The following is a 24,060-nucleotide window of genomic DNA, read 5'->3' as shown; positions in this document are numbered from 1 at the left end:
AGCTGGGCCCGGGGGTCCTGGCAGGGCCCAAGGGCTGCAGCGTGCCCCGGGCCGAAGGCGCGGGGCAGAGCCAGGGCTGCCCAGGTCTCCTCCTCCAGGCCCGGTCCCTCACAGGACGCCCCCTCCCCGCTCTTCCTGCCCGGTTTCCTCTCGCCTTTTCCTGTCCCCCACCCAGTGCTGGGAGCCGGGGCAGAGGAGGCTGGACGGGAGCCGTGGGGTCGGGAACAGACCCAGGCCTACGGAGCCAGGGCCCTCCGGGGTGCTGCCGGGACCCCGAAGCAGGGTAAGAGCCCGGAACCCAGGAGTCCAGATCCCTCCTCCCTCAGACCCAGGGCCCGGTCCTCGGCCACTTCCCGCCCCACACCCAGGAGGCCAGGCTGCCGTCCCGTCCCTCCACCCAGACTCAGGAGACTGGGCCCCAGCCCCCTCCAGGCTCTGACCCAAGTCCAGGTCCCCTCCAGCAGCCCGTTCCCCGCGGACTCCAAGCCTCAGAAGCCGGGCCTTGCCCACCCTCCCGCAGGGCCATGCTTTCTGGTGAGCGGAAGGAGGGCGGGAGCCCCCGCTTCGGGAAGCTGCATCTCCCCGTGGGCCTTTGGATCAATTACCCCCGGAAGCAGCTGGCCAAGCTGGGGCGGCGCTGGCCCAGCGCAGCCTCTGTCAAGTGAGTGCCCTCCTCCCGGGACTCCTGCCTCTGCCCCGAGGGCCTCCGGCCTGCCCTTGTCCACCACCCAGGCCCTGCCCTGGCAGTGCCAGGGGCCTCTGAATGGGCTGCGGTGGGGAGGGCGCAGTGGGCCCCAGGGCCCGGGCGGGGGAAGTGCTGGGCGTGGACACAGAGTGGGGACCCGGAGGAGATGGATTGGATTCCCTTCTTTCCCTGATCGCCTTTTGAGACCCCCCTTCGGGATCTTATTGATTTATTTAATCTCTTATTTATTGATTTATTTCATCTCTTTCCTTGTCTCTGGCTTCTGCCCACCTCTTACCTCCATTCGCTCTACGCTTCGCCCCTTTCTGTCCGTCCCTGTCCCGTCTCCATGGGTCTCTGTCACCCGTCTCTGGGCCTCTGCCCCCCTCCCCCCCAACCTGGGTCTTTGTCCGCCTCCCTCCCTCCGCTCCCCCGCCTCTCCGCTCCCCGGCGGGCTCCCAGGTCCTCCTCTTCAGACACGGGGAGCCGCAGCAGCGAGCCGCTGCCCCCGCCGCCGCCGCACGTGGAGCTGCGGCGGGTGGGCGCGGTGAAGGCGGCCGGCGGAGCCTCGGGGAGCCGCGCCAAGCGCATCTCCCAGCTCTTCCGGGGCTCGGGGGCCGGGGTCGCGGGATCCGGCGTCGCGGGGGGTCCGGGGACCCCGGGCAGCGCGCAGCGCTGGGCCAGCGAGAAGAAGCTGCCGGATCTGGCGGCGGGCGTGGCGCCCGAGCCCCCGCTGGCCACCCGCCCGGCCGCGCCCCCGGGCGTCCTCAAGATCTTCGGCGCGGGGCTGGCGTCGGGCGCCAACTACAAGAGCGTGCTGGCCACGGCGCGCTCCACGGCCCGCGAGCTGGTGGCCGAGGCGCTGGAGCGCTATGGGCTGGCCGGCAGCCCCGGCGGCGGCCCCGGCGACAGCAGCTGCGTGGACGCCTTCGCGCTGTGCGACGCGCTGGGCCGGCCCGCGGCGGGCGGCCTGGGCAACGGCGAGTGGCGCGCGGAGCACCTGCGCGTCCTGGGCGACGCGGAGCGGCCGCTGCTGGTGCAGGAGCTGTGGCGGGCGCGGCCCGGCTGGGCGCGGCGCTTCGAGCTGCGCGGCCGCGAGGAAGCTCGCCGCCTGGAGCAGGAGGCCTACGGGGCCTCCGACGGCGAAGGTGAGGCGGCCCCGGGCCTGGGGGCGGGGCCTGGGGCGGGGCCTGGGGCAGGAGCTGATCCAGGGCGGGGCCTTGGGCGGGGCCTCGGGGCGGGGCCAGGCTGGAGCTGACTCAGGGGCGGGGCCAGGCGGAGGGATGGGCCGGTTTGGGGGCGGGGCCAGACAGAGGGATGGGCCGGGCTTGGGGTCGGGGCCTGCGGGAAGGGGCTGGAGTTGACCCAGGGGCGGGGCCAGGCGGAGGGAGGGGCCGAGCTTGGGGGCGGGGCCAGGCGGAGGGACGGGACGGGCTTGGAGGCGGGGCCAGCGATGGGCGGCCTGCAGGGCTGGAAGCGAAGCCCCTGGAAAGGGACTGGGCGAGACCTAGAGCACTGGGTCAAGAGGAGGAAAGGTGGGTTCGGACCCGGGTCAGCCAGAGGTGCCAGGCCAGAGCCCTGGGGAGAAGTGCAGCGCCCACAGGGCCGGGGCGGGGCCTGCAGAATAGAGGAGCTTGGAGCTGGAGGTGCTGGGCGGGCGGGTGAGCGGCCTGGGTTCCCGAGACAGGAGGCCTCTCAGAGCAGTAGTTCCTGGGGGCAGGCAGCCTTCGGCGGATGGGGACTAGAAGGGGTGGGACCTGGAGCGAGGAGAAATGGGCGGCCCGATCAAAGCCTGAGAGTGGGCGGAGCCTCAGAGGGGCGGGCCTTGGAGTTGGTGGCTTGAGGGTAGGAGACCGAGAAGATGGGGCCTGGAACTGGAGGTGTGCCGTTGGTGAAGTAGCAAGTGTGGAGCGAGAGGAAAGGAGAGGGATAGAGAGACAGGAACATCATGGCTGCCTCCTGCATGCCCCCTACTAGGGATCGAGCCTGAAACCGGGCATGTGCCTTGCCTGGGAATCGAACCGGTGACTTCTTGGTTCCTGAGTTGATGCTCAACCGCTGAGCCACACCGGCTGGGCCATCATTGTCTTTTTTCTTTTTTTTTAAATTATTCTTCATAAAGCATTCATTGGGCACCTACTCTGGGCCACACGCTAAGGACCCTGGGAGAACACAATGGGGACATTGGCCGGTGACGTTCCCACCCTCCTGGATTGCACAGCCCAGTGAGAAACACAGCAGTTCACCGGCTCACCTCACCTCATCCGCTAGGCGCCTACTGTATGCCAGGGCCGTGCTGGGTGTGCCCAGGGTGCCATTCTCTGCTTCAGCTTGGCATGTCAGCTTGGCGTTGTGTTTCCACAGGGCAGGGTCTTCTCTGCTCACTGCAAAGTCCCTCGTGTCCAGAACAGAGCCCAGCACATACATTGAATGAATGAATTTCTGACTTAAAGATGGGGATGGATAGGAGCCAGGCAGAAAAATACATATTTCCAGGCACAGGGGCCAGCATGGACAGCCCCATCTCTCCGGAGCCAACTCTTTGTCCCTCGATAACCGCCCGATTTCTGAGATTTCTGAGTCGGTCTCTCCGGGTCCTTTTCCAGTTCCAGCCTCATTGCTGGCCCCATCTCTCCCCGCAGGCTCAGGCCCCGCCTTGTGGAGGCCACAGAAGAACCGCTCCCGGGCGGCGTCCGGCGGGGCGGCCCTGGCCAGCCCGGGCCCCGGGTCCGGGTCGGGGACCCCGGCCGGGCCGGGCAAGGAGCGCTCGGAAAACCTCTCTCTGCGGCGCAGCGTGTCCGAGCTCAGCCTGCAGGGCCGGCGGCGGCGGCAGCAGGAGCGCAGGCAGCAGGCGCTCAGCATGGCCCCGGGGGCGGCCGACGCCCAGATCGTGCCCACCGACCCCAGCGACTTCGACCAGCTGACCCAGTGCCTCATCCAGGCCCCCAGCAACCGGCCCTACTTCCTGCTGCTCCAGGGCTACCAGGATGCCCAGGTACGCTCAGCCCCTCTCGCCCAGGAAGCCCTATGCCCCACCCACCCTTAGGCTACGGGGCGACAGAACTACAACCCCCAGCATCCCCTGGGTTACCGTGTGCTGGAAGGTGTGGGCCCAGCCAGGTAGGAGATGCTGTAGGAGAGGGTAGAGGGAGTGGACGAGGGTAGACGGCTGAGAAAGACACCCGGATGAGCAGGGAATAGTTCCCTTCATTCAAAGTGGGGGAAAGCACTTTTGGAGGATGGAAGAGCCTGTGGTAGAAAGAGCTCCGTGAAAGTGCCTCGAGGGGAAGTACCGGGAGCGCCTGTCTTCTGGGGGAGCCTGTATTTCCTGGAGAGGAGCGGACAAATCCTTTTTTATTTATTTTTATTTTTAAAATATATTTTATTGATTTTTTACAGAGAGGAAGGGAGAGGGATAGAGAGTTAGAAACATCGATAACAAAGAAATATTGATCAGCTGCCTCCTGCACACCTCTTACTGGGGATGTGCCCTTGACCAGAATCGAACCCGGGACCTTTCAGTCCACAGGCCGACACTCTATCCACTGAGCCAAACCGGTTTCGGCCGAATCTTTTTTTTTAAAAGGTGGCTTACACTGGAATGATTTTTAAAAAATATATTTTATTGATTTTTTTTTTTTTTTTTTACAGAGAGGAAGGGAGAGGGAGAGTTAGAAACATCGCCCCCAACTGGAATTGAACCCGGGACCTTTCAGTCCGCAGGCCAATGCTCTATCCACTGAGCCAAACCGGTTAGGGCTTCACCGGAAGCATTTGACCATTAGTGATGGGGGCAGATGGTACTGATCTTTCTATTTGACATATGTGGGTGGCAGTAGACTTGTTTGAGTGCCAAGCAGAGAGGGAGAAAGGGCTAGCAGCTGGGAGTTGGTGGGAAGTTATTTCATTCCAAGAACTGTAATGCAGTAGTGGAAATACTCATCTTTCTGTGTGATGATTGGGAGAATCATCCTGATAGTGTCGTCTGCTTTGGGCAGCCAAGCTCAACAGGTACGGTTGGGATCAATGAGAAAGCCCACTGGAGGTGTGGAGCTAACAGAACAGTCCTGTTTTTACTGTCAGAGGGAGATCCAACGGGCTCCCAGCTTAGCTGCATATGTGGTGAGAGTTTAAGACTTCAGAGAAGAGCTTGCTCAGAACAGAAGTCATTCCTTTGTGGACCAACAGGATGGGGCACGTTCATTGTAGGAAGGGGTTTGCATATATTACAACAGCTCGTTCCTCCAGACGACGTTGGAGAAAAAGGGTCTATTTTGGGGATGTGGTCCAATTGAGAGAATCTATTTGGGGAGTGTGGGACAGTCTTTATGGGAAGAGGGGGAGGCATCGGAAACATCCATTCTTTGGGTGAAGTCCATGAGAAATTTCTTTGTGAGAAAGAGGCTTTATGAGAAGTGTCCATTCCTTGGAAAAGGAGTAAGAGGTGAGTCTACTATAAAAAGGAATTTATTTGTGCTCCTCTGTTCATGATTGCTGTTATCTGAGATTCTACCATGTCTGCTATGAAAGCATCCCTTCTTAGGAGAGCCCATTTTAGAAAAGGAGTGTGTATGTGTGTGTGTGTGTGTGTGTGTGTGTGTGTGTATATATATATATATATATATATATATATATATATATATATATATTTCAGAGAGGGAGATAGACACCTCAATGATGAGAATTATTGATTGGCTGCCTCCTGTATGCCCCCTACTGGGGATCGAGCCTGCAACCCAGGCATGTGGCCTTGACTGGAATTGAACCTGGGACCCTTCAGTCCACAGAGCCAAACCAGCTAGGGCCAAATATTTTGGATCATTCCATTCCTTTGACAGGGATGGAAAATGGGAGCGTCTACCTTCAGAAAGAGGTCAGACTGGAAAGGTCCATTTTTTCTAGAGGCAGATGAGCAGATCCATGGTAGGAAGGGTCTCTTTGGAAAGTCCACCCGCTGGGTATGGGTAATGGGAGGGCTCAGTGTAGGAAGAGGATCTACGAATACCAGAATGACTGTTCTCTCAGCCGTGCATGGAGAGCAGGAGGGTCTAACGGCAGAAGCGGGTCAGACCGAGCTCTTCCATTGCTATGGGATGGAGACGGGAGAGTCATTTTGAGGAAAGGGTCTTCCTCAATGCTCCTCTTCGTTTGGGGGGTGCAATGGGACCCTCCATCATAAGAAGGTCCTTGAAAACATGTGAATGAGGTGGGGCTCCTAGAAGTGCCCTCCATGGAGATGTCCTTGGAGATGTCCTTTTTGGGGGATGGCATTATTGAGGGCATCCATCCACGGGAGAGCACCTTTGGGAACATCCATCACGGGAGAGGGGGTAATAGGTGAGTTCATTGAACGATTCTGTCTCCTCGGAAGCGAGTCCATCATAGGGTGGGGAAAAAAGGAGAGTCCATTGGAGAAAGGGGGTCTCCTTGGAAGTGTCCATTCATGGGGTGGAGATAATGGAAGAAATCTTTGCTCCAGGGCACGGTCTCTGGAAAGGTAACCATTCCTTGCTTTAGGAATATTGAAAGAAACTATATTTAGGAGGGGAAATGTGTTTGGAAGCCTCCGTCATGGGGGTGGAAGGATGGGTAGGTGGGGTGAGGGGCAGGAAAATGGGGATGCTCCTTGGAGAAAGTTTTCCTTGGAAAGGCCCATTCTTTGGTGGTGGTGGGGAATGGAATCGTCCATTTTGGTACGGTAATGGGCACACTGTCCTTGGAAGTGCCCAATCCTTGGGCTGGATAAGACGGAAGAGTCCTCTGTAGGGATTGGTTGGAGAGAGTCCATTCAGAGGAGGTGAGATGATGGGAGAATCTCCTGGAGAAAGATCTGGGAATCATCCACTTTTTGAGGGAGGGGAATGAATGGTAGAGCCCATGTCAAGAAGGGGTTTCCTGTGTGGCTCAGTGGTTGAGTGTAGACCTATGAATTGGAAGGTCAAGGTTAGATTCCTTGGTCAGGGCACATTCCCCGTTTTTTGTGCTCGATCGGTGTGAGGCAGCCAATCAATGATTCTCTCTCATCATTGATGTTTCTCTCTCTCTCCCTCTCCCTTCCTCTCTGAAATAATACAAAAAATACTTGGGTCAAAACCGGTTTGACTCAGTGGATAGAGCGTCGGCCTGCGGACTGAAAGGTCCCAGGTTGATTCCAGTCAAGGGCATGTACCTTGGTTGCGGGCACATTCCCAGTGGGGGGTGTGCAGGAGTCAGCTGATCAATGTTTCCCTCTCATTGATGTTTCTGACTCTCTATCCCTTTACCTTATTCTCTGTAAAAACAAACAAACAAACAAACAAAAAATAATAAAATATACATTAAAAAAAAAAGACTTGGAAGTATCAGGTCTTCAGGCTGGATGCTATGGGACAGTACAGCATGGGAAGTGCCTTTGAAGGGGGAACCCCGAGGGGTGGTGTGGTTGGTGAGTCCTTGGGGATCCGGGGAGACCTCCTTGGAAGTGTTCATGAGGAAGCTGATGGGAGAGCCCATGGTAGAGAGGTCTCTCTGGAAGCATCCATCCATCCGGGGACTTTCCTTAGCGCCTCTTCCCCTTCCCCCGCAGGACTTCGTGGTCTACGTGATGACGCGGGTGCAGCACGTGTTCGGCCGCGGCGGGAACTCCTCGGCCCGCGGCGGCGGGTCGCCGGCCCCGTACGTGGACACCTTCCTCAACGCCCCCGACATCCTGCCGCGCCACTGCACGGTGCGCGCCGACCCCGAGGCCCCGGCCACGGTGCGCCCGGCCCGGGGGGCCCCGGTCACGCACAACGGCTGCCCGCTGCTGCGGGAGGCCGAGCTGCGGCCCGGCGACCTGCTGGGGCTGGGCGAGCACTTCCTGTTCATGTACAAGGACCCGCGCGCCGGGGGCTCGGGGCCCGCGCGGCCGCCCTGGCTGCCCGCGCGCCCCGGCGCCGCGCCCCCGGGCCCGGGCTGGGCCTTCTCCTGCCGCCTGTGCGGCCGCGGCCTGCAGGAGCGCGGCGAGGCGCTGGCCGCCTACCTGGACGGCCGCGAGCCCGTGCTGCGCTTCCGGCCGCGCGAGGAGGAGGCGCTGCTCGGCGAGATCGTGCGCGCCGCGGCCGCGGGCGCCGGGGACCTGCCGCCGCTCGGGCCCGCCACGCTGCTGGCGCTGTGCGTGCAGCACTCGGCCCGGGAGCTGGAGCTGGGCCACCTGCCGCGCCTGCTGGGCCGCCTGGCCCGTCTGATCAAGGAGTCCGTCTGGGTGAGCGACCCCGACCGCAGCCGGGCGCCGCTTCCGCCCCAGGTCCTGTGTGCAGCCTCCTGCTGGCCACACCTGGCACCGCAGTTTTGTCGTTGGGCGGGGAGGAACTACATCTCCCGTGATGCCTCGGGAGGGGGCTGGCGCTTTAAAGCAGCGAGGGGCCCCAGGGGATGCTGGGAGTTGTAGGATTCACCCGCTGTGCAGTACCTGCCTACCTTTGCAGCTGTGGGATGAATGTAAGAAGCATTCTGGGAGCTGGAGATGTGGGGAGGGAGGAAGAGAACCCACTGTATGGAAAAATCGGAGAGATTGTTGTGGGAAGTGAGGCTGGAAGCTCATGGGGTCTGAAGCTGGGCGTGAGACCTTTCCTAGAGGCGAGGGAGGACAAACCTGGGAGTGCCAGGGAGAAGCAATGACGGGGTTGCCCTCAAAAAACTTTGGGCCTGTCAGAAAGTTTCGGAAGTCGCTTGGGGGTAAGAAGGAACTCTGATAGAGAAGGGGACCTGGGGGAGAGGGGTGTGTTTTAAGAGGAGAGACCATTCCGAAGCTTGAGTCCATTTGAAAAGTGCGGAGTCTCTGGCTAAAAGGTGCTTCTAGAAAAACATGGGTATTAGCTCTGGGCCTGTCTCCCTGATCCCCCCTCACTTTTGTTCCACAGGAAAAGATTAAGGAAATTGGAGACCGTCAGCCAGAGAAGTAAGAGAAATTCTGGGAGGAGCAACCAGAGCAGTGGTTCTCAACCTTCCTAAGGCAGCTCCTCATGTGGTGGTGACCCCCAACCATAAAATTATTTTCGTTGCTACTTCATTACTGTAATTTTGCTACTGTTATGAATCGCAATGCAAATATCTGTGTTTTCCGATGGCCTTAGGCGACCCGTAGGTTGAGAACCGCTGAACTAGAGGGACGTGGGGGTTGGGATTTGAGTCAGTTCTGTTCACTGGATGCATGTCATAGCCCAGTGGTCAGCAAACTCAGTCAACAGAGATAAATACCAAGAGTACAATGATTGGAATTTCTTTGGAGAGCCCCATTTTTTTAAACTTAAACTTCTTCTAACGCCACTTCTTCAATATAGACTTGCCCAAGTATTGGTATTTTGTGGAAGAGCCACACTCAAGGGGCCAAAGAGCCGCATGTGGCTCCCGAGCCGCAGTTTGCCGACCACGGTCATAGCCCGTTTCTGCTCTTCCTGCTTCTACTCAGCTACTCCAGCAGTGAGCTGGGGGTTAGATTCAGTCCACCATGAGACGCAGATCTCGGGGTTTGGGCACTAGGGTGGGGTTGGGCGAGGATCACAGGTCCCGTCCTCCTTCCCAGCCACCCTGAGGGCGTCCCCGAGGAGCCCTTGACGCCCGAGGCTGTGTCCGTGGAGCTGCGGCCCCTCATGCTGTGGATGGCAAACACCACGGAGCTGCTGAGCTTTGTGCAGGAGAAGGTGCTGGAGATGGAGAAGGAGGCTGACCAGGAGGGTGAGCGCGGACCCAGGCCCCAGCCCTTCCCAGCCCGCTGCCATTCCCTGGACCCTGGACCCGGGGCCCGGGCTCCCCTCTGCCAGCCTCTGGTTCTCCCTCTCACCCCCACGCCTGTCCCCAGACCCACAGCTCTGCAATGACTTGGAATTATGTGATGAGGCCATGGCCCTCCTGGACGAAGTCATCATGTGTACCTTCCAGCAGTCTGTCTACTACCTCACCAAGGTTGGCCTTCACCTTTGCTTCCTGTTGGCATAACCTAACTTCCCGTGAGCTACATCGCATCGCTCTAATGTCACTTCCGATTTGCCCTCACAAGATTTCCTGCTTCTCTGACATCAATCACTCCCCGTTTGGGCTTATATCACTTCCTGTCTTCTGGCTTCTCTTCCTGTCTCCGCATGCACCTATCCCCCCCCTCAACAGTTTAGTCTCCCTACCGGGTTCTATCACTTTCTCAAGCTCCCTTTTCCTGAGTCAATTCTTTAGTCACTCATAAGTTGATAGATGGATATATAAGAATATAGATATAGATTAAACAGTGTTAGCTACTGTCATTTAAATGAAAGGTCCTCTTTAACCAGCCCTGACTTCCTGCTTCCTGCGTTTGCTGACCTCACTTTCTGTAACTGAATCAACTCCCTTTTCTGAGTCACAGACCTTTTTCTCCCTGGAGTGCCCATCCTATAGGACCTGTTTGCTGCCTCAGTTCCTAGCCGCCACCCTTGACCTTCATATTGCTTCTTGGCATTCTCAGGGTTTCTGGTGGACTTGATTCCCTCTCTGTAAAATGAAAAGGAATCTCTCGGGGCAGATAGTCTATGTTCCTTGAGGAGCCTTGATTGGTGAACCCCTTTCCTCCTGAAGGCTTCACTTCCTGTACATCCCTGCCAAGTGTGGTTTGCCTTTTTTTCTGGCTCTGACTTTATTTCCTGTCCTTGGCCTGATCTCACTTTCCACTGGCTGACTGCCACCCCACTCCCACTTCCTGGCTCTCCATTCTTTTTCTTTCCTTCAGGAATTCGGGATAAATACTTCTTTGACTAAAGGGGGCCTCCTTGCTCAGTATCCTTTGTCCTCCTTGAGTTGTCTCTGTTGAGAAACTGCAAGTCCAGTAAGGCACCAGAAGTGGTCTTAAAATGCCCAAGAAACTTCTGCAAAGCCTTTCTTAAGACCTGAGGTGCCCCAGGCCGGATGCATGCTAGACACCCAATTGGAAAGTAGGAATTGATTCATGGAGATCTTTAGGATGTTGAAGGCAAAATGGACTACAATTCCCAGAGACCTTTGGTGGAACTCCCCCAGTATCTTCATAGGCTGCTACCCTGACTCTTCTGGGAGTTGTAGTCTGATCTTGGTTGCATCTCTGTTATCTCCTCAGACTCTGTATTCCACGCTGCCAGCTCTCCTGGATAGTAACCCTTTCACCGCGGGGGCGGAGCTTCCGGGCCCTGGCACGGAGCTGGAGGCCATGCCTCCCGGTTTGAGACCTACGCTGGGCGTGTTCCAGGCAGCTCTGGAGCTGACCAGCCAGTGCGAGCTGCACCCGGACCTTGTGTCTCAGACTTTCGGCTACTTGTTCTTCTTCTCCAATGCATCCCTTCTCAACTCGCTGATGGAACGAGGTGAGTGTCCGACGGGGAAGGGCGAGGAGGCAGAGACGGGAGTCCCTGAGATCCAGGTCACGTCAGACCCGTCACAGGCGAAGGCCTGGCTCTTAGGCACTCTGGAAAGCAAGCTCCAGGCCCCACGCTGAAGGACAGGAAGGGGCTGTGAGGCGGAAGGGCAGGGTCCATGCACCCACGGCTGTTCATCCCTTCCCCCACAGGCCAGGGCCGACCTTTCTATCAGTGGTCTCGAGCTGTCCAAATCCGGACCAACCTGGACCTTGTCCTGGACTGGCTGCAGGGGGCTGGGCTGGGAGACATTGCCACGGAATTCTTCCGGAAACTCTCCATGGCTGTGAACTTGCTTTGTGTGCCTCGCACCTCCCTGCTCAAGGTGAGTCCTGACCCCTGGCTCCTGGCTCTTCAGCCATGCTCCGAATTCAGCGTGCCCTTGGGTCTTCCCTGGGTCTCCATGTTATTCCCAGTCCCAGCTCAGACACCACGGAGGATGCACTGGCAGCTCAAAGGATATATCCAACTAGTATCCAAACGGGGTTGCATCTGGATCTCAGTGGGACTGGTTAATAGTTTCCAGGACCCCCACCCTCAGACATACTGACTCAGGAAGTCAGGTATGAGATCAAGGAATGGGGTAGTTCAAACACTCATTGGCCCTAACTGTCTTGGCTCAGTGGATAGAGCATCGGCCCGCAGACTGAGGGGTCCCAGGTTCGATTCCAGTCAAGAGCATGTGTCTTGGTTGCAGGCTTGATTCCCAGTAAGGGGTGTGCAGGAGACAGCTGACTGATGTTTCTCTCTATCCTTCTTCCTTACTCTCCATAAAAATCAATAAAATATATTAAAAACAACAACAACACTACACACTCATTGAACATAAAACTACATGCCAGGCACTTCTGTTTGAATGCTAAGCCCCATGAAGTGGGTTACTAATGGACAATTTTTTCTCAGACAAGGAAACAGAGAATTAGGTAGGCTAGGTCACTTGACTTCATTTATTTATTTTTATTTGTCAAATGTGTACAGAGCATTTAATAAGCACCAGGCAGTGTTCTAAGTACTTTGGAATCTTGCCATACTGAATCATTCCAACAGCCCTCGTAGTAGTTGCTAATCTCCCCCAATTTACGGGTGAGGAGAGCAAGGCACCGTGACTTGCCACAAGGTGATAGGGGGTAAGAAACCCGAACTGGAGTTTCTGATCCCAGGCAATCTGGGTCCAGTCTCTGGCTTTGACCACACCGATGATTCCGACGCCAGCGAGGTTAAGTGTGGAGATTTTCAAACAGGCACAAAAAGTAGCCACAGTGGAATAATGAATTCTCAGGTACATCACCAGCTTCAATAGTATGGAGGAACGGCTAAGTTCGCGTTTTCTCCGTCCCTGCCTACTCCTATCTTCATTTATTCCACAGCAAATCACTTTAAAAAAAATGTTTTGTTAATTTTTAGAGAGGAAGGGAGAGGGCGAGAGAGCGAAACATCGATGTGAGAGAGACGCATTAATAGGTTGCCTTCTCTACACATCCGGATTGAACCCGGAACCTGGGCATATGCCCTGACCATGACCTCCTGGTTCATGGGTTGATGCTTAACTTCTGAGCAACACCAGCTGAGCAGCAAAATCACATTTTTATTTTTATTTTTAATTAAAAAAAAACAGGCAAGAATTTATTGAAATATCTGGCCAGGACAGACACGAGAGCACCACAGGCAGGTGGTCTCCACAGGACTGCCCCGTTCCAGGGGTAGGCAGCCCCTTTTAAAGGTCCAAACCACAGGAACTTTCCTTTGTTCTAAATTCTAAATCCTAAAGACTACATTCTAAAGACTTGGGTCAGCTAGTCACATCCTGCTGGACACTGGAATGTGGCCCTATCTTTCGATAGCTGATAACACAGAAGCAGAGCTCAGAGGTTATCTACAGTTTCTATCTCTGAAGGTTACTGAGTTAGTGGGAATTACTCTCCTGTGGTCCTGGTCCCAGGCAAGGGAAAATTGCCTTAGCCTCCAAGCCTCCACCTGAAAGCTAAGGTGAATAGTTTTCCTCCCCCCTGTATTTAGTCAGGTGCAAGAGCCAAACTAGAAGGGTTAAAATTCAAACAGCAGTTTTTACCAAAGTATGGTTGCCACTATATTTCAAGGATTAACAGAAAAAAACAAAACAAAAAAAGTGGCTGCCGTTATAGTTTGGATGTGCATTTACTGACAAATGTCTAAGGAGGGCGAAAATCACATTTTTTAAAAAAGCTGAGAGCAGCCGAAGCCGGTTTGGCTCAGTGGTAGAGCGTCGGTCTGCGGACTGAGGGGTCCCAGGTTCGATTCCGGTCAAGGGCATGTACCTTGGTTGCGGGCACATCCCCGGTAGGGGGTGTACAAGAGGCAGCTGGATGATGTTTCTCTCATTCAGCGACGTTTCTAGCTCTCTATCTCTGTCCCTTCCTCTCTGTAAAAAATCAATAAAATATATTAAAAAAAAAAAAAAAAAAAAGCTGAGCACACCCTTCCCGACCATCACTTCAGGGACAACCAGGCCTCACAGTGCCCCAAGACACGGCGCAGACAGCAGTCCCTCCCGCTACCTCCAGCCCCTTTACGGCGGGCTCTCTATGTAGGATTTCTCAGCTGCTCCACAATGACCAGACTTCTCCCCTCCTCCTCCCGCCAGGCTTCCTGGAGCAGTCTACGCACTGACCACCCCACGCTGACCCCTGCTCAGCTCCACCACCTGCTCAGCCACTACCAGCTGGGCCCTGGCCGCGGGCCCCCACCTGCTTGGGACCCTCTCCCTGCAGACCGGGACGCCGTGGACACAGGCGAGGAGACATGGGGACAGGCACTGGGCTACCAGCTTTCTTCTGCCCTTGGGACCTAGGAATCCACAGCCCCAGCCCCTTCCTTCTCCGTACTCAGGATTTGGACCCCTAGTCCTCTCCTCCCCAGGACCTCAATCCCCTTCTCCCCAGGATTCAGGACTTCAAGCCCCCAGCTCCCTCTTTTATTCCCTAGGGGTTCAGACTCCCAGCTTCTTTCCCCTACAAACTGCCCTCCCCGTCATCCAGGAGTCCCGGCTCCAGGCCCTCCACTCGCAGGAATCCATAAAACTAAGTTCCAGCCCTTCCTTCCTCGTGGACCCACGAACCCAACCACAACGCTCGTTTCCCAGGCAACGGTGTCCTTTTAAGAGTGTGGACTACAACTCCCATGATGCTTGGGAACTCCACGAGTCGCTGTTGGGAGTGGATCCCGCCCTAGGAGTTGCTGGGGGTTTTAAGTTTTTCCTTCCTTCGGACGTGACACCGCTGCCTAGCCTCTCTCTGTGTCACGTCCTCTGCCTAACGCCCATTTTCATAACTTAACTCTGCGTTTCCGGTCTCACAGGGGACATCTTCGAAAGCTTCTCCTCCCATCCTCCCCTCATCCTGCCCTTGGGCAGCTCGCGCCTGCGCCTCACCGGGCCGGTGACGGACGACGCCTTGCACCGCGAACTGCGCAGACTCCGCCGCCTTCTCTGGGATCTTGAGCAGCAGGAACTGCCGGCCAATCACCGCCACGGACCCCCTGTGGCCACGCCTCCTTGAAAGCCAATAGCGAACGAGCGCGCGAGCCTTGAAAAATTCTGGGATTGCTCCTCATTGGAGCCCTCCTGAGCGCAGGACTTCCTGGGAGTTGTAGTTTTTTCCCCCGCTTGGAATGCTGGGAGTTTGAGTTTTTTGGGTCGTAGAGGATGGGAAGGTGGGTAGATGGGTTTGGGATTTGAGTGCCGGGGCAATAAAGGTATCTGTGGTATAAAGGTATTGACAACGTCTCGCTTGTTAAGACCCGGAAGCGTTTTTTGATGTTTTTCTGCAGAATACAGCACCAGGGCCCTGGCCTGGGGCACTGGGCTCCTGCCCACTCCCAGGAGGTATTTATAACCACGGCCTTAGCTCGCCCTCTTGCACGTAACCCAACCCAGGAGCCCGGGGGCCTCCCACGAAATCTCGGGGCAGAGCTTGTAAGCTTACTCTGCCAAATATCAGGCCCTCGGGCCTGCCAGTGGGAACCAGCCATCCTCCAGGTTTTTCTTTTCTTTTTTCATGCTCTCGTTTTGATCCCCGAAGTCCATACTCGAGCCCCCTCCTCCCGCAGACCCAGGAGTCGGTCCCCAGCCCATTCTGGACTTTCTGTCGGTCAGGCACTCTGCCCAGTCCCAACACTTCTAGTCCCCATTCCCAGCATCCGGAAGTCTGGGCTCCCTGCCCACTCCGCACACCCAGGGGCCCAGGCCCCGCCCACGTTCCTTCAAACCCAGGAATCCAGGTCCCTTTCCCCCTCCTTCAGGGCCCGGGAGTCCGGGAATCCAGTTGAACTTTTCACTCCCCTGAACCCGACTCCTGCTGCTGCGTCAGGGAAAAGCTAAGCGACAGGTGGCACCTGCCCGTGGGGTCGGGACGCGACCACCTGCCTCTGCTGCTCACCCGGCGCCACTCGCCGCACCTGCGGCTGTCAGTCCTCCCGCCGCGGCCCCGCCCGCCCCGCCGCCCCGGGACGCGGAGGAGGAGCGAGCCGGGGAACCCCGACGCCCGCCCCGCCCCGCCCCTCTCAGCCCCCCTCCCGCCCCTTCTCACGGTCCCAGGCGGGGCTCCCGTCTCCCCGCCCCGCTTCACGGACTCCCAGCACGCCCCCAAAGCGGGGGAGGGGTCCCAGGCTGGTGGGGTGCAGCTCGCAGCCTCCAGCCTGGACCTCGGGACTCAACCTGCTGCAGAGCACAGCGACACTGAGCCACCCGGTGAGAAGCCCCTGGGGGGGGGGGGGGTCAGACCCGTCTTAACTCTTCCGTCCCCTCTCTGGACTCAGTCCCTCCCCCGCAGACCGTGGTGGCTGACAACCGTCCGCTCCCTTCCCAAATGCAGAGGGAGGAGACGTTTCCATGCCCCAGGCCTACTGGTCTCCTTCCCTCTGGATCGAGGATGTTGGCTTCTAGTCCCCTCCCTGTAGTGAGTTCCAGCCCTTCTCCCTTTCTCCTTCCTTTCAAGACTCAGGGGACCAGGGCCCCAGTGTCCGCCTTCTTAGGACCTAGGAGTCCCAGATCCCAAGTCCTTTCTCCCTCAGGGTCCAGGAATTAGGGCCCTGAGGCCCTCCCTCAGACCCAGACCCTCCTCCCTCAGACCCAGGGGTCCAGGCCCCCAGCCCCTCCTCCCTCGGACCCAGGGTCCAGGCCCCCAGCCCTCCTCCCTCAGACCCAGGGGTCCAGGCCACAGGTCCCTCCTCCCTCAGACCCAGGGGTCCAGGCCACAGGTCCCTCCTCCCTCAGACCCAGGGGTCCAGGCCCCCTAGCCCCTCCTCCCTCAGACCCAGGGGTCCAGGCCCCCAGCCCCTCCTCCCTCGGACCCAGGGTTCAGGCCCCCAGCCCCTCCTCCCTCAGACCCAGGCCCCCAGCCCCTCCTCCCTCACACCCAGGAGTCCAGGCCCCCAGCCCCTCCTCCCTCAGACCCAGGGGTCCAGGCCCCCAGCCCCTCCTCCCTCAGACCCAGGCCCCCAGTCCCTCCTCCCTCACACCCAGGAGTCCAGGCCCCCAGCCCCTCCTCCCTCAGACCCAGGGGTCCAGGCCCCCAGCCCCTCCTCCCTCGGATCCAGCAGTCCGGGTCCTCAGCCTCCTCCTTCCCAGGATCCAGTTGTGGCCCGAAGCCCCTCCTGACTGTGAGTCCTTCACGTGCGGGGCAGCCTCCTGACCTCCACTGTGACCCCGCCTCCTGTGGGGTCCTGCCTTCCCCCAGCCCAGGTTCCTATCCCAGCCTTGGCCATGACCCTGGCGGCTCCCTCCCAGCGCTCCCAAATCATTCGCTCCAAGTTCCGCTCCGGTGAGACGTAGGGGAAGGGGTCCTCCGGGCCCGGGGAGCAGTCTAACTCTGGGGGCGTGCAGGGCGGGGTGAGGTGGGAGCAGGGCGGTGGGACCCAAGAGGTCTGTGTCTTTCTGTGCAAAAGAGCACTCGTGCCCACAGGAGGCCTCAGCAAGGGGAGCAGGCTGTGCTGGATCAGTGAGTGTGCAAATGGCTAGTCCAGTGCTCCTGTGAACGGTGGGGAGTGGGCGGGGAGAGGTGCGTGTGCAGAGGGTCAGAGGAACCGGGGCTTACCCTGACATGTGTGCAAAGCGACGTGCACCGAGGGGAGTCTTCAGAGTGGCCTGTGGGGGGGCAGTGAGCTATGAGGCCTGGCAAGTGTCAGCGCTGAGTTTTAGGTCCCAGTGTCGGTGGAAAGTATGCAATTGTGTGGCACTAGAGGTCAGTTTCTGAGCAGGCAAAAGGCCCCTGAGTGTGCCCATGAGTGTGCACCGTGGTTGGATGGGTGAAAACACACAATCACCAAAAAAAGGGCAAGGACCGTGCAACGAGTGCAGGCGCACAAGAGCAGAAATGTGCACAGGGACCAGATCCTGACTGTGCAAATACGGGTGCCGATGTGGCTCGGGGAGGGGACCAGGGTGACGAGTGAGTGTCAAAGGTACACACGAGGGCGCAGAGGTGGCGTGTGTGCAAAACTAGGGCCCGGGGGAATGTGTGTTGGAAGGTGGGTGTGCAGAGGCGGCGACGGTGGGAGGCCCGGAGGCAGCTCAGAAGGCCGCGGTGCGCGCCAAGTGGAGGGCCTGATCCAGGAGGGCGGGCGGCGAGGCGCACACGGGCCAGGCTGCCCAGACGGAGGTTGTGCCAGGGGTGGGGGGGCACACACCCCTAAAGGGGGCAGGTGGAGTGGGGGGCAGGGCTGCCTCCCGCCTGCACGCTGGGCTGGCTGGCACCCGGCCCCAGAACGGCTCTGGCCCTCAGCGCACTGCTGGCAGGGAGCAGGCGGGAGGCCCAGGAAAGGGAGCGGGCTGCCTGCCCACCCGCCCGCAGGGCTGCGTGTGTGTGTGTGTGTGTGTGTGTGTGTGTGTGTAAGGGGGCTGGGCACGCACATCCCGCCAACAACAGCAGCTCGAACCGCCTGCCAGGCCGGGCTCCTGGACACTCCCTCCCGCCTCTCTCCTCCCACCCCCTCCTTCCCTCCACAGTCCTCCAGCTCCGGATCCACAGACGGTATCAGGACCCGAGTGAGTGTGGGCCCTGAGCAGGAGGGGACGGGGTCCCCCCCACCCCCCAGCCCCCAGCCCCCGCTCCCCGGGGGCCCCTGGAGTGCAGCTGCCGGATTTCCTGGCTGTTCCAGAGCCTCAGTCCCTATGCCCTGGGGTCACTGAGACCCATCCTCCCCGGAGGTCCCTGCACCCCACCCCTCGGAGCTCTGGTGTCCCCAGTCCAATGAGATGCGTGCACCCAGAAGAAAACGCCCAGGCTCCACCTCTGGCACACGCACGAGTCTCAGGATGTAGCGTTCGGCTCCCCTCGCTCCTCCAGACCAGGCGTACCGGGCCCACCCTGTTCCAGCAAACCCCAGCCCCGAGCACCCCCCGGAGGCTGCGGACAAGATTCCTGCCTTACTGGGCTGGGAAAGTCTGGGCTTCGAGACGTCGGGACACCCAGCTCCCTCCACTTGGGTTTCCCTCCCTGGTCCCGCTGCCCCACAGCGGGGTGGGGGGTGGGGGGTGAAGGGGTGGGGGTGTCTGAGGCCTCGGGGTCCCTCCTTCCCACACAGCCTTTTCCTCACTGCCTGGCTTGCTGCCCGAAGGCCTCTCGGGACCCTTCACCGCCCCTCCAGGCTCCGACCCAGACCCCTGGATCTCAGCCTCGGGCCCGGCTCCGGCCCCCGTCCCGGCCTCGCCCGCGGGCCCCGCCTCTCTCCTCCCCAGTCCTGGGGTCCTGCACCCCGAGCCACAACGCTGCCCGTGGAGGCCCCAGGAGGATGTGAGTCTCCCCCAGAGTGAGGGGAGGGCCCCCCGACCGTCCAGCCTCGGTCCTCTTTCCAAGCTGACCCCCTGCTTCCCATGGGGCTCGGCAGGGAAGGAGGAGCAGAGCTGAGGCGTACGACTTCACCCCTGCTTTTCCAGGCGCCTCCCAAGGTCTCCCAGCGCTGGACGGAGGCCAAGTCCCAGGGGAACCTGACTTACCACCAGTACCTGCCCCCCGAGCCGAGACAAGGGGCCAGGGCAGACTCCCGGGCTGGAGGGGCGGCCGGGGCTGCCCCGCAGCGGCCACTTGCCTGGGCAGAGACAAACGCCCAGCAGCCACCTCCTAGGTATGGCCCCCGTTTCTTTTATTTAACTAAAAATATATTTTTTAATTTTATTGATTTTTGACAGAGAGGAAGAGAGAGGGATAGAGTTAGAAACATCGATGAGAGAGAGACATCAATCAGCTGCCTCCTGCACCCCCCCCACTGGGGATGTGCCCACAACCAAGGCACATGCCATTGACCGGAATCGAACCTGGGACCCCTCAGTCCACAGGCAGACGCTCTATCCACTGAGCCAAACCGGTTTCGGCTAAGGCCCCCATTTCTGTCCTCGGGAAGTTCAAGTCCCATCCTCCTCTTCCTTCACACCCAGAGTCCAAGGTCAGGGGCGTGGGCCCATAGACCCACCTCGCCCAGGACGCCAGAGTCCGGCTCCCAGCCCCTCTCCCTGCAGGCCCCTGAGCCCCCCTCACCCGAGCGAGCCCTGCCCCTCCTTCCCCAGCCCAGGCCTGGCCTCCTGGGTTTGCTCCTTCGAGACCCGAATACCAGGCTGCGTTCCTCTGCGTCTTCACGGGTCCCTTTCCTCCGTGCGCCCTCTAACCCGGGTCCCTTTCCTCCGTGCGCCCTCTAACCCGGGTCCCTTTCCTCCGTGCGCCCTCTAACCCGGGTCCCTTTCCTCCGCGCGCCCTCTAACCCGGGTCCCTTTCCTCCGTGCGCCCTCTAACCCGGGTCCCTTTCCTCCGCGCGCCCTCTAACCCGAGTCCCTTTCCTCCGTGCGCCCTCTAACCCGGGTCCCTTTCCTCCGCGCGCCCTCTAACCCGGTCCCTTTCCTCCGTGCGCCCTCTAACCCGGGTCCCTTTCCTCCGCGCGCCCTCTAACCCGGTCCCTTTCCTCCGCGCGCCCTCTAACCCGGTCCCTTTCCTCCGTGCGCCCTCTAACCCGGGTCCCTTTCCTCCGCGCGCCCTCTAACCCGGTCCCTTTCCTCCGTGCGCCTCTAACCCGGGTCCCTTTCCTCCGTGCGCCCTCTAACCCGGTCCCTTTCCTCCGTGCGCCCTCTAACCCGGGTCCCTTTCCTCCGTGCGCCCTCTAACCGGGTCCCTTTCCTCCGTGCGCCCTCTAACCCCGGTTTCTTTCCTCCGTGCGCCCTCTAACCGGGTCCCTTTCCTCCGTGCGCCCTCTACCCGGTCCTTCTCCGTGCGCCCTCTAACCCGGGTCCCTTTCCTCCGTGCGCCCTCTAACCCCGGTCCCTTTCCTCCGTGCGCCCTCTAACCCGGGTCCCTTTCCTCCGTGCGCCCTCTAACCCGGGTCCCTTTCCTCCGTACGCCCTCTAACCCGTCTGACCACCGCCAGGATGAGGGCCACCGCCCTCCCCGCCGGCTTCCCCGGGGCCCCCAGCCCCTCGCCTCCGCCGCACAAGTTGGAACTTCAGACCCTGAAACTGGAGGAGCTGACGGTGAGTGTGGGAGCAGCTCCAGGCTGCCCGCCCCCTCAGTGGGGGGACGCAGGAGGCTCAGGCTGCGGCTTCTGCCCCATCAGAGACCCAAGAGTGGGGTGTGTTGTGTGACTCAGGATCAGGTGTGTGTGTGTGTGAGTGATCCAGGATCAGGTGTGTGTGTGTGTGAGAGTGATCCAGGATCAGGTGTGTGTGTGTGTGTGTGTGTGTGTGATCCAGGATCAGGTGTGTGTGTGTGTGTGTGTGTGATCCAGGATCAGGTGTGTGTGTGTGTGTGTGTGTGTGATCCAGGATCAGGTGTGTGTGTGTGTGTGTGTGTGTTTGAGAGAGAGACCCAGGAGCGGTGTGTGTGTGCGTGTCCACGGTCCCTCCTCTCGGTGTCCTCGGCCCAGCCCGCCCCGTCCCGCGCCCTGGAGCCCGCCCAGCGAGGCTCGCCCCGCCCCGCCCCGCCCCAGGTCTCGGAGCTCCGGCAGCAGCTGCGCCTGCGGGGCCTCCCGGTGTCCGGGACCAAGTCGACGCTCCTGGAGCGCATGCGCGGAGGCGCCCAGTCCCGCGAGCGGCCTAAGTCGCGGCGCGAGGAAGGTCCGGCGGCCACGCCCTGGCCGCGCCTCAGGCCCAAGGCCCTGGCCGCCGCCCGGCGACACTCGGTAAGGGCGGGGCTACGCGCGGTGAGGGCGGGGCTATGCGCGTGTGGGCCAATGAGGAGAGGGCGGGACTATGTGCGCTGAGGGCAGGGCTATGAGCGGCGGGGCGGGGCTACGCGCGTGTGGGCCAATGAGAAGAGGCGGAACGGGCGGGCGGGCGGTGGAAAAGAATTGCCGGGGAAGTGCGGGGCGTGGTTAAGAGGAAATGAGGGGAAAGAGAAGCCAATGAGAAGACGAGGGGCGTGGCTAGTGTCAAGAGGGAAAGGCGGGCCAGGGCCAGGGGTGGAGCCTCGGGTTAGGAGCGGGCGGGGTTTGTGGCGAGTGGGCGTGTCTTAAAGGACCATCCTCCTCTGGATTCTTAGTCCAAGCCCAGCCCGGCATCTCCCCCACCGCCTCCGTCTCCTGCCGTGGGAACCCCCGTGCCCCCTCCGGCTGCCGCTCCGGCTCCGCCTCCGGTTCTGGCTCCAGCTCCGGCTCTGGCTGCAGAACCGACCCCTCCCGCAGCACCAGCCGCAGCACCAGCCGCAGCAGCCCCGACTCTGGAGCAGGAGCTGCAGGAAGCGATCCGGAGGGCGCAGGTGAGAGGCAGCGGGCTAGTGGGCTCCGGTCGGGACTTGGGCCAGAGTCCCAGGGTCACTCCGCTTCTGCCTGTCCGCAGTTGCTTCCGAACCGGGGCATCGATGACATCCTGGACGTTCAGGAGGAGCCTGATGGTAAAAGCCGAACTCCTAGATTTTGGGGGCATAGGGGGCTGAGGTTCTGGACTCCTGGAAACGGGAAACCCCTGCGGGACTTGGGGCCGGATCCCCGCCTTCCTAAGCTCACACTCCATTTCTCCCCCCCTCCCCTCCGCAGACCTGCTGCCCCCCATCCCCCTGGACTTCCCTGGCTCCTTCGACGTGCTGTCCCCTTCCCCAGACTCTGAAGGCCTCTGCTCTGTCTTCTCTTCCTCGCTCCCGTCCCCCACAAGCTTCCCACCCGCCTCTCCCAGGGGCCCCTCGGACGCCTTGGACTGGCTGGAAGCTCTGAGCGGGGGTCCGCCGCTGGGCTGTGGCCCCCCAGCCCCCAGCATCTTCTCTGCTGACTTCTCTGACTCCGGCGGCCCCCGGCTGTGGGACCTGCTGGAGGGTCCCTGGTGATGGGTTCTAGGGTTTCAAGGGACGGAGAACTGGCAGGGATGGGGAGTCACCGAGACACAGGCTCCCTGAGGGAGGGGTTGGAACGCCTGGGAGAGTCCCCTCCCACCACGGACCCGGGATCAGAAGCCACACTCCTGTCGCCTGGGCCGTAACCTGCCGCCGGACACACCAGCCCCCTGACTTTTCCGCCAAGGGCTGTGTGCTGGGGCCGGGAGCTCCGCTGGCTGCTGCCCGGGGCAAACAAGCTGCTTGTTGCTTTCTGCAGAGACCTCTCCGATGTCTTCTTCTCATCCCACCGAATACGTGGCTACCGTGGCTGGGGCATCTGGAAGGTGCTCTGTGCTCTTGGGATGCGGAGAGGGGGAGGGAGGAGTGGGGAGGGAGACTCGGGAGCCAGACCCGTGGCTTCTGGCTGGGGATGAGAAAACCAGAAGCATCCTCGTGTCCCAGGTCACATTCTGAGCGGAGCCCGAGGCGCATTCCCGTGTGCATGATTTATTAAAGAAACGCTCCCAGGAGACGTGAAAGGAGTGGGGGAAACAGGGCGGTGACGGGGGGAAGACCACCAGGAGGAGGCTGTCAGATGAAGTCCTGATCTCCGCCCGAACCCGGAGGATGAATTAGGTTGCAGGGTCGTGCCCCGCTGGTGCAGCTCAGCGGTTGAGTGTCGGCCCAGGAAACAAAAGATCAGCGGTTCGATTCCCCGTCAGGGCACATGCCTGGTTTGCGGGCTCCATCCCCAGGAGGGGTGCAGGCAGGGGGCAGCCGATTGATGATATTCCTCTCTTATCCGTTTTTCTACCTCTCTCCCTTCCTCTCTCTCTAAAAAATCAATAAAGCCATATTAAAATAAATAAATAAATAAATAAATAAAAGGTGCAGGGCCGTTCCCACCTTGAGGAAAAGGGAACTGGGCCTTTAAGGCAAAGGGAGGTCCCAGTTTGGGTTTTTATCACCGAATAACAAACCACCCCAAAAAGTAGCATCTTAAAATAATAAGTACTGTATGATGGCTCACAATTCCGTGGGTGGACTGGGCTCAGCAAGGCAGTTCTTCAGCACCATCTGATGTCAGCTAGGGCCCAATTGGCTGCAAATCCCACGATGCTGCTCCTCGGCCGGCCTCGCCTGGGCTGTGGGCATCTGGATTTCTCTCCCTCTCTGCGTAGTCTCCACCCTCTCCCTCTCCACATGGCCTCCCCAACAGAGGCATAGACTCCTTACCTGGTAGGTAGCTCGGGGCTCCCCAAAGTGAGCTATCTAGGAAAAGAAGCATTTTCTTTTTAAAAAAATAAATTTTTATTGATTGCAGAGAGGAAGAGAGCGGGAGGGGGAGAGAAACATCAATGATGAGAGAGAATCATCGGTCAGCTGCCTCCTTCACGCCCCACACTAGGGACTGAGCCTAGTGTAGAGCATTGGCCTGTGGACTGAAGGGTCCCAGGTTCGATTCTGGTCAAGGGCATGTACCCGAGTTGTGGACTCGATCCCCAGTAGGGGGCATGCAGGAGGCAGCCAATTAGTGATTCTCATCATTGATGTTTCCAGCTCTTTCTCCCTCTCCCTTCCTCTCTGAAATTAATAAAAATATGTGTGTTTTTCTTTTAAAAAGAAGGGAATATTCCAAGCCCTGTAGGGCCACATGGGGAAGCCCCAGCGTCAGCAGAAGGCCTAGGGAGAGAGAGGAAGAGCATTTATTGTGGTTCCCTCAAGAAGGGACAGCTGAGGCAGA

General features: G+C 59.5%; 2 protein-coding genes across 6 annotated transcripts; both read left to right on the top strand.

The window, feature by feature from the left end:
* The first annotated feature begins 1 nt into the window (after position 1).
* Positions 2–14,807, top strand: RASIP1 (Ras interacting protein 1). 2 transcript variants are annotated; one of them, XM_036425668.2, is made up of 12 exons: positions 9–283; positions 521–661; positions 1,148–1,833; positions 3,328–3,680; positions 7,251–7,907; positions 8,566–8,603; positions 9,228–9,379; positions 9,504–9,607; positions 10,764–11,007; positions 11,211–11,383; positions 13,679–13,826; positions 14,392–14,807. In XM_036425668.2, the coding sequence occupies exons 2-12, from the start codon at positions 525–527 to the stop codon at positions 14,589–14,591; spliced, it is 2,892 nt and encodes a 963-aa protein (XP_036281561.1). In that variant the 5' UTR covers positions 9–283; positions 521–524; the 3' UTR covers positions 14,592–14,807. The 2 variants fall into 2 exon arrangements, 1 of the variants encoding a protein (XP_036281561.1); XR_006740773.1 differs by lacking the exon at positions 11,211–11,383 and having other exon boundaries at positions 2–283; positions 14,392–14,522.
* A 524-nt stretch (positions 14,808–15,331) lies between these two features.
* On the top strand, positions 15,332–23,662 carry MAMSTR (MEF2 activating motif and SAP domain containing transcriptional regulator). 4 transcript variants are annotated; one of them, XM_045577184.1, is made up of 10 exons: positions 15,575–15,781; positions 16,775–16,853; positions 18,038–18,076; positions 18,616–18,824; positions 18,968–19,155; positions 20,443–20,545; positions 21,001–21,192; positions 21,552–21,767; positions 21,848–21,902; positions 22,045–23,649. In XM_045577184.1, exons 2-10 carry the CDS (start codon positions 16,796–16,798, stop codon positions 22,326–22,328), a joined length of 1,344 nt encoding a protein of 447 aa, XP_045433140.1. In that variant the 5' UTR covers positions 15,575–15,781; positions 16,775–16,795; the 3' UTR covers positions 22,329–23,649. The 4 variants fall into 4 exon arrangements, with proteins under 4 accessions (XP_045433141.1, XP_045433140.1, XP_045433139.1 ...); XM_045577183.1 differs by having other exon boundaries at positions 15,576–15,781; positions 16,770–16,853; positions 22,045–23,648; XM_036425682.2 differs by having other exon boundaries at positions 15,577–15,781; positions 16,770–16,853; positions 18,649–18,824; positions 22,045–23,648.
* Positions 23,663–24,060: the final 398 nt, after the last annotated feature.

The sequence above is a fragment of the Pipistrellus kuhlii genome, unplaced genomic scaffold (genome assembly GCF_014108245.1).
Source record: "Pipistrellus kuhlii isolate mPipKuh1 unplaced genomic scaffold, mPipKuh1.p scaffold_m20_p_84, whole genome shotgun sequence".
In the NCBI taxonomy this organism is placed as follows: Eukaryota; Metazoa; Chordata; class Mammalia; order Chiroptera; family Vespertilionidae; genus Pipistrellus; species Pipistrellus kuhlii.
This window is presented reverse-complemented; position numbering and strand designations above follow the sequence as displayed.